Source organism: Myotis davidii, unplaced genomic scaffold (assembly GCF_000327345.1).
Source record: "Myotis davidii unplaced genomic scaffold, ASM32734v1 scaffold1036, whole genome shotgun sequence".
Taxonomy (NCBI): domain Eukaryota; kingdom Metazoa; phylum Chordata; class Mammalia; order Chiroptera; family Vespertilionidae; genus Myotis; species Myotis davidii.
The window spans coordinates 94,538-105,713 of NW_006287260.1; the positions used below are offsets into that span (position 1 = coordinate 94,538).

The 11,176-nt window shown below is 44.2% G+C and overlaps 1 protein-coding gene across 1 annotated transcript in view; it reads left to right on the forward strand.

Annotated features, from left to right (window-relative positions):
* The window catches only part of UHRF1BP1 (UHRF1 binding protein 1), a 58,539-nt gene that overhangs the window by 20,842 nt on the left and 26,521 nt on the right, over positions 1-11,176 (forward strand). Inside the window, exons 9-14 of the mRNA XM_006759035.1 lie at positions 4,781-4,867; positions 5,380-5,550; positions 5,958-6,097; positions 6,496-6,637; positions 6,890-7,083; positions 7,285-8,744. Coding sequence (XP_006759098.1) covers positions 4,781-4,867; positions 5,380-5,550; positions 5,958-6,097; positions 6,496-6,637; positions 6,890-7,083; positions 7,285-8,744 — 2,194 coding nt within the window. The remainder of the gene's footprint in view (positions 1-4,780; positions 4,868-5,379; positions 5,551-5,957; positions 6,098-6,495; positions 6,638-6,889; positions 7,084-7,284; positions 8,745-11,176) is intronic.

Sequence of the window (11,176 nt, forward strand, 5' to 3'; positions counted from 1 at the left end):
AAACAGTCTAAATGTCCATTGATGGATGAATGGATAAAGTGAGCTAAATGTCCATTGGTGAATGAATGAAGACACACACACACACACACATGCACACATATACACACATACACACACAGAGATATATACATACAATGAAATATTATTCAACCATAAAAAAGGAAATTCTGCCATTTGTGACCACATGGATGGACCTTAAGGGCATTATGCTAAGTAAAATAAGTCAGAGAAAGACAAATACTGTATGACCTCACTTATATGTGGAATCTAAAAGTCAAACCAATAAAGTTAAACTCAGATAATTGAGCACAGGTTGGTGGTTTCCAGAAGGAAAGGGAGGAAGTATATGAAGGGAGTCAAAAGGTACAAACCTGTTATAAAGTAAATAGGTCATGGAGATATAATGTACAGCATGGTGACCACAGTTAATAATACTGCATTACTCATTTGAAGGTTGCTAAGAGAATAGGTCTTAAAACTTCCTATAATAAGAAAAACATTTTGTAACTATGTGTGGTGACGGATATTAACTAGACCTGTTGTGGTGATCGTTTCACAATATATAAACATATTAAATCATCATGTTATACAACTGAAATTAATATAATGTTATGTCAATTATATCTCAATAAAAGAAATCAAACTGGAGCATCTCTCACTTCAAAGGCTTCAATGAGGAGGTTGGTGGTTGATAAGGGAAGAGTTTCACCTGACTCTTTTTAACTATTTTCCCTAAGATAAGGCCTGTGAGACCAAAACTTGGTCTCTCTTAAAGCTAGGCTATCCTTTCCCACCAGCTCATTGGAGAATCATTATTAGTCATTTATTTTTATTTATTTTTCTAAAAAATATATATTTTTATTGATTTCAGAGAGGAAGGGAGAGGGAGGGAGATAGAAACATCCATGACGAGAATCATTGATTGGCTGCCTCCTGCACTCCTGTTACTGGGGATCAATCCTGCAACCCAGGTCCCTTGACCAGAATCAAACCTGGGTCCCTTTAGTCATAGGCTGACACTCTATCCACTGAGCAAACCGGCTAGCCAAGCATGCCAGCCCTGAGTTTGACATGCTTGGGCTAGGACATTATTAGTAATTTATTTATGTACATTATCATTTATGTCTCATATATAATTATGTGTTTATAATTAAGTATGCTGGTGATTGGTAATTATATTTGATTTCATTTCTAGACCCTGTTTTTATATGCTCAGTCTTTATAGTTTGTTGTTCTTTTAACTCCAAGTAACTCCAACAGAGAAAGTATGGCTATAAACCCTCTCCCTTAGTAGCCTAGCTCATGCATTTGAATTGGGATATTTCCCCCAAGCAGGTGAAAATTGACTTTTTTTAAAAAAAACAGCTTTATTGAGCTATGATTTACATACAATATAATTCACCCATTTAGAATATATAACTCACTGTTTTTTAGTGTATTTATAGGGTTGTGCAATCATCATTATAATCCAGTTTTAGAGCATTTTTGTCTCCCCTAAAAGAAATCCTGTGTCAATTAATTGGCACTCCCCATTTCACAGCCCTAAGCAACCATCTGTCTACTTTCAATCTTAATATTTGCCTATTCTGGACATTGAAAATCGGTTCTCTGTTGCGGGGGAGGGAGGAAAAATCTTACATATAATAATGGTTTGCGGTCCTCAAAGATTCACCCTGTCTGACAAAATTTTATTCCTTAGTATTTAATTTCTTGTTGGATTTGCTTAGATATCACATGAGTAGCACTGATGTTGAATTCATGAATGGTACACAAAATGTATGGAAGATCCATACTACAAACTGGTGAATAGATGGCTGTGATGAGAGAACTTTTCAACCCATCATTTAGTGAAGTGCTGAAAAAAAATATTGACAATATCTGAATGAATATCTAGCAGCTAATTAAGTTAAATATTTTTCCATGTCAAGCAAAGGTTAAAACAATATATTTTTAATGAAATTAATTTAAAATTTTTAGTTATTTTATTTTTGCTAAAGTAATTTTGAATTATTAAATAGTTGATTATATTGCTGTTACATATTTATAGAAATGGTAAATTTGCATATTTAATTTGATAAATTATAATTTATATAAGTTAATAAATCGTATTAAAAATTACCCAGCAAATACAAAGTTAAGTTAAAGAAAATTTAGTTTTTCTTAACCTTGCATGGAATAAAAATAAGCTTTATACTTATTCTTATGTATAAAGCACAGATAGACATCATTAGCAGATATACAGTATATCTGAGGTATTAAAATTTCATAGAGGGTGCAATTGGAAAAGAAATATATAAAGGCTCTTTAGAGTAATTATGAAAAAAAATTAAGAAATGGAAACACTGGTGTATCTCTTGGTAGGATGTTGATTAGTCAGAACTTGTGAGATCTATATTGGATGGAAAGGACCCTCCTCGTTGCAGGTTTGCCATTTTGTACCTAGAGTATCTCCTGGTATTTCCCTTCATCCTAGTAAGGGACAGGGTGGATGTGCAGACCAGGGTAGGTCAGACAGTACATATATGTAGAATAATCTCTCCTCTTATAGTTCTTAGAGTTGAGTTGAAGAGATAAGTGTTTTGAACTCTGCATCTAGTAGATTACTTGTCTTTATTTTGTTCTTTTTCTGGAGTTCTGTTCTTTCATTTGGGACATGTTTTTTTATCTCCTCATTTCAGCAGCCTCTCTGTGTTTATTTCTATGTAGAGTTACTATGTAGAGTTTGTATTATGTAGAGTTACTATGTCTCCTGGGCTTGGTAGAGTGGCCTAATGCAACAGGTGTCCTGTAGGGTCCAGTGGCACAGCCTCCCTTGATCACCCAAGCTGGGCACTTCAGGTGTGCCCCCACCTCTCTTCATGGGCTGTGTTTACCCTCCTGTGGTAGTTGAGCCTTGACTGCTGTTGGCATATCAGTGGGAGGGATTTACTCCCAGGCTGATCAGCTGCAAGGCCTGGCTGACTGCAACCACTGCCCACCATGGAGGATCAGCTGTGTAGGGGCCCATCCCAGAGTGGGTCTTGCAGAGATACCTATAAAACATCAGTGGGTCTCTGGTGCCCACTGAGTGCGTTACTGTGGAGGTGGTGGGTGGTGGTTGGAAGTGGTCTGAAGCTGTCAAACAGGTGTGCTGGCTCTGGGGTCTCCCAGAAGGTGCAGGTCAAGATCAGTCACTGCTGTGTTCTGCCCTGGGCCATGAGGCTTGAGTTACAAAACTATCTGCAGATGGCTGCTATTTGTGCTGGACTTGGAGATGCCCAGGAGAGGCCAAGCCTGGAACCAAGGCCAGCTGCTGCTAGTACCAGGCCTGGAGCCTCTTAGCGAGAGGTATGGGGCATGCTGAGGTCAGATGCTGCTTGTTTGAGAGGTTTTAGGAAAGTGAAGCGTGAGCCAAGATAGGCCATTCATATGGAAAAGCCACTGGAAACAGCTTGGGTGAGCCCACAACTTTTGTGGGGCCGGCTCTCAGGGAATCACCAGGTCAGGGCTAACAGTGTGAGCCAGGTTGATGGAGGCTCAGACATGCTGCTGGCCTGCTGGCTCTGGGGAGGGCTCATTAAAGGAGCAGTGCCTCTGACAGCACTTCTGTCTGGGAGAAAGCTACCCCCCAGCTCTCGCCCTGATGCCAAGCAGTTCAGTTTCTCCCTATATGTCCATGGTATTTTTTGAGCTACTATCCCAGTGCTGGAGTTCAGAGTGAGTGAGTCAGAGTAAGTCTATGTACAGGTCCTTTAAGAGGAACAGTCTGGGACTCCGTGTCACTCAGCCACAATGCCTGCTAGTTTTTATAGCCAGAAGTTATGGGGACTTCCCTTCCTGGCACTGGAACCCTGTGCTGGGGGGGCGGTGGAGCTGGTGTGGGGCTGGGTCCCCTTGGTTTGCAGGAGGACCTTCACAGCCAAGATATCCCTCCTGATTTTTAATCACCACACGTGGGTGTGGGACCAGCCCGTTCCATGTCTCTGCTTCTCCTACCAGTCTCAATGTAGCTTCTTTAAATCACTAGTTGTAGGACTTCTATTCAGCTAGATTTCAGGCAGTTCTGAATGATGGTGGTTCTGTAGTTTAGTTGTGATTTTGATGTGGTTGTGGGAGAAGGCGAGTACTACATTTTCTACTCCACCATCTTGACCAGAAGTTGATACTGTAATTGATTTATTGCTAAAAATTCCAATTTACCTATAATATTCCATGGTATTTTGTATGTGCAGTACCTAAAGATTGTCTAATATCACAGCTTTCACTCTGAGGCCAGGGTATGAAAGGAAATAACAGGGGTCCTGGTTTTTGGGGAGGAATTTGCCTTATGCCTCTCCAGGTGTTGTGCTGAGGGACAGTAATACAAGTATTGTTACGTTTGGAGGAATCAATCAATCAATCCATTGGTCGCCAACTGGTGGTCCGAGGACCACTGGTGGTCCATGAGGTCCCAAAGGTTGGCGATCGCTGAGTCAATCAATCTAGGCTGGTATCATGTGCCTATGCGAGACCTGGGATTGGAACTCCTGAATCCTGAGTTTTTCTGTCTCTTGGGCCTTTTTAGAAATGTGGCAGCTATTTATAGAGACAGTGGAATATACTTTTCTGGGGGGATCTTTTAGAGCATGTCCATTGGCTGTTGCAACTCGAAAAAGGAGGGACTCAGTCTTGAAAATCACCCAATGCCATGGCCTTTCAGGCACACTGTGTATCAGGTCCTGAAGAGAACTTTTAATGCTTCAGAGGCGCTCAGGCGTCTTTGTTCCTCCTGTCACTAGTCACCTTTCTTTTTGTTTTATAGGTGTCTCTGCAAACAGACTCATGGATGGTGCCATGCAGCTTACCTTCCGCAAGATGGCATTTGACTACTACCCCTTCCACTGGGCAGGTATGGGAGTTCTGAATGGGGCTGTTCCAGCATGGCCCAGGCACTGAGCGCAGATTCCTGGGTTCATCCCCCACTGCCCCGCGGGACGGTGCGAGGGCTTGCAGCCCCTGAGATACTGGAAATAGCCCTATTCCAAATGACACCTTCTGGAAACTTTCAGGGTCCATTATAGATGATTCTTTATTGGGGTGAGAGAGGGGAGGGAAGGCAATGCCTGAGCTGTTGCTTTTGATTCTACCCTCTGCCCCTTATTTCACTGGTTAGAGCCTCTCCAGTAGTCCGTAGTCAAAGATGGCGGCATCCAGAAGCTGGCCTTTGGGAAGCTGAGGGGAAGGTCACATGTGGAATCCAGAACTTGAGTGCTCTGACTGGTTGATTTTTACATATCCCAGAAAATTCTGGATTAGGGCAGAGGGATCAGATTCTGAACTGTGACTATACCAGTGGAAGGGGAAAATTGGACATTGGATCATGATCTTGTTCTAAAATCTTTTTGCTTTTTTGTTGCACAGGTGACAGCTGCAAACACTGGGTACGGCACTGTGAGGCCATGGAGACCCGAGGCCAGTGGGCCCAGAAATTGGTGATGGAATTTCAGAGTAAAATGGAGAAGTGGCATGAGGAGATGGGTCTGAAACCTCCCTGGCACCTGGGGGTAGACTCCCCCCTCCAGAAGAAAGCAGGTGGGTTACAAGGAGCTGGAGGACTCCTGTTGCTTAGCCTCTGCTATTTCCCTTTGAATATCCAGTGAGACAAAGCACTGGACTAGCTAGTTATCCCAGCCTTGCCCCATGAGAGTCATAATGACTTTTTTCTTTACCCAGCCCTGTTTGTCCCCAGGGATGGCTGCAGTGTTGTGAGAGGGTGCCATCACCTCTATTCAATCGCTGTTGCTTGGTCTTAGGGAGAAGATAATTTTTGAGTTCCATCCAGAAGCTAGACAGTGTTAGGCTGTCTTTCCTACAAATGGCATTAATGACCTTAGGGTCATCACTTTATAATCCTAATTGGGATTTTTACTTCCTAATTCTATTAATAATGAGAGTTGAATGTGTCTGAGTGTCTTTCCCACCTTTTAATTTTTATTTAGATTCTCTCTCCAGTACTCGAAAGAACTCCCTTGAGAGAAACCCCTCTCAGGGAAGAAAGGCTGCCTTTCGGCCTCCAGCATGGAATCGCTTACGCTCTAGCTGCCTGGTAATACGGGTGGATGACTTGGACATCCACCAGGTGAGGAGTCCAGGGCACGGGGAAGCGTGATTGGAAAGGGGTGGGGCAGTTCCCTTGGAAGGCAACAGTGTGAACAAAGTTGTGGAGTTTGGGGTCTGTTTCCCTAACTTCTGGGTGGGTCGACACTTTCGTGTCTTTCCTTCTGAGCATGTCTGTTGAGGTCTGTACTTGGGATTCCACCAGTTTCTGGTGAATATCCTACTACAAACCTTACAAACCTTCCATTGAAAACATGAACTCGTGGATAGTGTTGGGCAGGTGTGAGAATGCCTGGAACACGTGGAAGATACATGTAGAAGCACTATGCTCCCTGGGACAGGCTAGAAGGACAGCAGAGGAAATGGAGGAGATTTTATTCTGGGTGCAGCACAGATGCTAACAGCAATTTGTAATAACAGGTTTCTACAGCTAAACAGCCCAGTAAGAAGCCATCTACACTCCTTTCCTGCAGTCGGAAACTTTACAACCTACCCGCTCAGGTCTCCGCCATTCACATTGAGTTCACGGAGTATTATTTCCCAGATAATCAGGAGCTTCCAGGTAAGCATCGGAGGTGGCCATTTCTTCCCGTCCAGGCATGATCTTCCCATTTGTCAGGCTTGGGACTGTACTTATATTCTCACTTGTTGTTAGGAGTTTAGGGTATTTGAGTTAGTTTAGCACACCTTTGTTAAGGACTCTGCCCTCTATAAATATGTACCTTTGCTCTCTTGATAGTAAAATGAATACTAGCTGGTAAGTAGGAGTTGAGCTGCTACTTTGTACATGGCGATTCTCTTCTCTGCTTTCCAGTTCCCTGTCCCAATCTCTACATTGAATTAAATGGCCTGACATTTACTGTGGATCCTGTCAGCTTGCTCTGGGGAAACCTCTTCTGCCTGGATTTATACCGCAGCTTGGAGCAGTTCAAAGCTATCTACAAACTGGAAGATTCCAGCCAGAAAGATGAGCACTTGGACATCCGACTGGATGCCTTCCGGTTGAAGGTAGGGAGAGAGTGGGATTCTTGTTCCCTGTTGACAGCCACAGCTGCATTTCGCCCGTTATTTTCAGGGTTCTGCTCTGTCCTCTTGACAGAATAAGGAAAACAGTTTCACAGCCGCAGTGGTCTTTCCTTGTGTGTTAATGGTGGGGCGTGCAGATATTCATCTGGCCATTCTGAATTGGGTGTCCTTTTCTCTCTGAAGGTAAGCTTCCCGTTGGAGAAGAGAGAGCAGGCTGGGCTGCATCGGCCCCAGGCCCTAGTCTTCTCTGCATCGTCCATGACTGCCACCAATACGCGTCATACCCCACACTACAACTGTCCAGACCTCCACAGTCTCTTCCAGGGTTTTGCTGCTGCTGAGTTCTTTCATTCCAATTACGTTCAGTTCCCCAAGGTTCCAGGTGGCTTCAGTCTCCTGCATATGCTTTTTGTGCAGCATGCCTTCCAGATGGATTCCAGCCTCCCTCATGCTGGCACCCTCCCTCCCCAGAGGCCTACGGCTTCCCAGGATCTCTGGTCCATCCACTTCCCCCAGATCTCCTTGGACTTTGAGGGAACAGAGAACTTCAAAGGCCATACCTTGAATTTTGTGGCCCCCTTCCCCTTGTCCCTTTGGGCCTGCCTACCCCTGCGCTGGCAGCAGGCCCAGGCACAGAAGCGCCTTTTGGCCGCAGAAGGGAGGCTGAAACCATCCGCCAGCTTTGGCAGCACTGTTCAGTCTGCGGCCCTAGCCCCTGACAGTGTGTCCCATCTGAGGTCCAAGACTGAACATGATTTGAAAAGCCTGTCAGGCTTTACTGAAGTCATGGAGACTCTGAGAGAAGGCGGCGGTGGCGGTGTGGATATCAAAGAGCCTCTGACCGAGCTGCAGGACACGGCAGAGGTTCACATGCTTGTACACTCCCCTGACCATGTCCGAGTGAGGCTCGACCACTACCAGTACTTGGCTCTGCTCCGCCTGCAGGAGGTGCTCCAGGGTCTTCAGGAGCAGCTGATGAAGGATACAGAGGCCATGACTGGGTCTGCCATGCAGGACCCGACAGCTTGCATTGGGGTCCTCTTCCCCAGCGCTGAGGTGGCTCTGCTCATGCATCCTGCCCCTGGTGCTGCCGAAGCTGATTCTGTGGGTTTAGATACCACCAGCCTCATAGACTCGGAGCTGTCTCCTTCCGAGGATCGGGAGCTGAAGTCTGATGCCTCCTCAGACCAGGGCCCAGCAAGCCCTGAGACGTTTCTGGAGGACAGTGGCATTGGAAATCTGGATGCAGCCCAGGATAGGTCACTGCCTCTCCATAGCGATGGAGAGTTGCAGCACTCAGCTTCTCTTGCACAGCAGTGGGCAGGGAAGGGCCATGAGGCATTCGATTCCCTACAGGCCAAGAGACTAAGCAGAGCCCAAGCATCCAGCTCACCAGCTGCCCTGAAGCCCCCAGGGGTTAGGGATACCGCTGTGAATGGACAGAGTGAGCTTGCACCCCTGAAGAACATTGAGGGAGAATTGTCAAGTGCTATGCATACGACCAAGGATGCCACCAAGGAGGCTCTGCATGCCACCATGGACCTCACCAAGGAAGCTGTGTCTTTGACCAAGGATGTCTTGGGTCTGGGCAAAGACCGAATGAGCTCCACCATGCACAGGATGCTGTCCCTGCCCCCAGCCAAGTGAGTGCTTCTCTGCTTCCTTCACTTACCCCATCTCTTCCTCCTGGTTATGGTCATTAGACTTACAGTGTTTTACTGTGAGCGTTTTTAGAGTGGGATGTACCGTGCAGTCCCAAAGAATGCATAGATTGGCCTGTTTAATGTGGCAAAGCCTTGGTGTTCAGAGCTGCCTGCAGGGCAGGGCAGTGGAGGAATTTTCAGGCTACTTGGAGGGTAACAGGTACACCAATTGGAGAGACTCATTTCAAGCTACATCTAATTCTGTGATAGGTGAAGACCCAGAAATCCCAATAAAATAACACAAAATCCCATGTGATTTCACATGCCTCCACATATCATTAACTATTCTTGGGCAGCTTTCAAGTCAATTGCTTCTTAGGATTAAATTATCTCCTCTTTCTCTGACTCACTGTTATATCAGATATGCTATATTGGAATGATAATGCCTGCCACCTGTATGATATTTTAGTCTTCAGTGAGCGCTAGTGTAGCATTTGGTTTGATTGGATCCCCCTGGCAACCTGGTAAGGTAGCTGCAGATACTTGTAACCTTAGTTTATGGCTGAGGAAACAGGCCCCAGGGAGGATGCACCCAAGAAACCTGTGTGGTGGTTAAAAAGCTGGGCTTTGGATTTGCTCTTTCTGATATATCTTATCAATGTCTGCCAGGAGAATAGAGGAGGAAGAAGTTCATCCTCTCATTCAGCAATAATTTTTAAGCCCTACTGTGTGCTGTTCTTTGTGGTAGGCACTGGAGATAAGTAGTGAGTAAGCAGAAACACAGAAATGGAGCCAACTGGTGGCTTAAGAGCTTTTGTCTGAATGGATTGTCTTAAGTGGATCTCAACATTGCCGGTGGCTGTGCTAGAACCTGCTAGGCATACATAGTCTAGGAAGAAGGAAACAGGAATGCTTTTAAAGAGGTGAATGATATAATAATTTCAGCCAACATTTATTGAGTGCTTTTTATGTCAGGCACTGTCCTAAATACGTATAATATTAGTCCATTGAACTCTTGTAACAACCCTATAAGGCGGGTACTGGTATCACTCCCTCCCCATTTTACCACTGAGGAAACTGAGGCTCAGAGAGGTAAGGAGTTTGCTCACGATCACACAACTTGTGAGTGGTGGGGCGAGGATTAAAAGCCTGGACTGCCAGTCACCAAATGTGCTGCCTTTTCTAAATGCAGAAGAGTAAAGGAGATGGGAAAGAGGAGAGTTGGAAAGAGCAGAGAAAGGTGTGTGATACAAGTTTTTATTTTTTTTTAAAACATATTTTATTGATTTTTTTACAGAGAGGAAGGGAGAGGGATAGAGAGTTAGAAACATCGATGAGAGAGAAACATCAATCAGCTGCCTCCTACACACTCCCCATTGGGTATGTGCCCGCAACCAAGGTACATGCCCTTGATCGGAATCGAACCTGGGACCCTTGAGTCCGCAGGCTGACGCTCTACCCATTGAGCCAAACCGGTTAGGGCACAAGTTTTTTTTAAAACACCTGCAGTGACGTCCTAACTGCAGGCCAGCGGGCTTTTCGCAGTCCTCCCCCTGGACTCCGCAGTGGCAGTGACTCCTGCCAGTCAGTTCATCCTGAGCGTGTGTGACTTCAGAGGGAGGAGTCTTTTCTTCTTCCTTAGCTGCTCTCTTCTTCCTTTTATCCTGTAAATGTAACCGTGCATTCTCATCACCTTGGTCATAATTTTTAATTATAAAAATGATTGTGCTCACTTTGTTGGCAATGTAAAAAATAGAAGAAAACGTGAAAGCCACTTGTAATGATGCTGTCCAGAGATAGCCACTATTTACATTTGCATCTATTTTTTTCCAGTGTTCATATATATGTTTGTGTATCCATGTGAATGCTGATATGTGTATACACACATATATATACAAATATGGTTTTTACAATGGGATTATATTTCTATAGGATATAGGAAATGTCCAATTTTATTCACTTAATGTTTTGTTGTAAATATTTTCTCATTCATTTTCCTATTCAAAAATTATGTGTGTATAATTTTTAATTGCTCTATTATGTTCTAGCAAACTGTTGTATCATGATTTATTCATCCATTCCACTATCTAGGGGTAATTCATTTAGTCTGTTTCCAGTTTTTCTCAGCTAGAACCGATGCTGTGTTAAATGTCCTTATTTTTGTGAACAATACTGTTTATGCAAATTAAATCTAGAAATAGAATTATTGGGGTCAAACACTACAAACTTTTTAAAAGTTTTTGATGCCTTTGCCAAACTTTCCGAAGATTTATATCAGCCTGTGCTTTTGAATGCTTTCTCTCTCGGTTATTTTTTCTTTTTTTGGTTATTTTTTTAAAAATATATTTTATTGATTGTTTACAGAGAGGAGAGGAGAGGGATAGAGAGTTAGAAACATCGATCAGCTGCCTCCTGCACACTCCCTACTTACT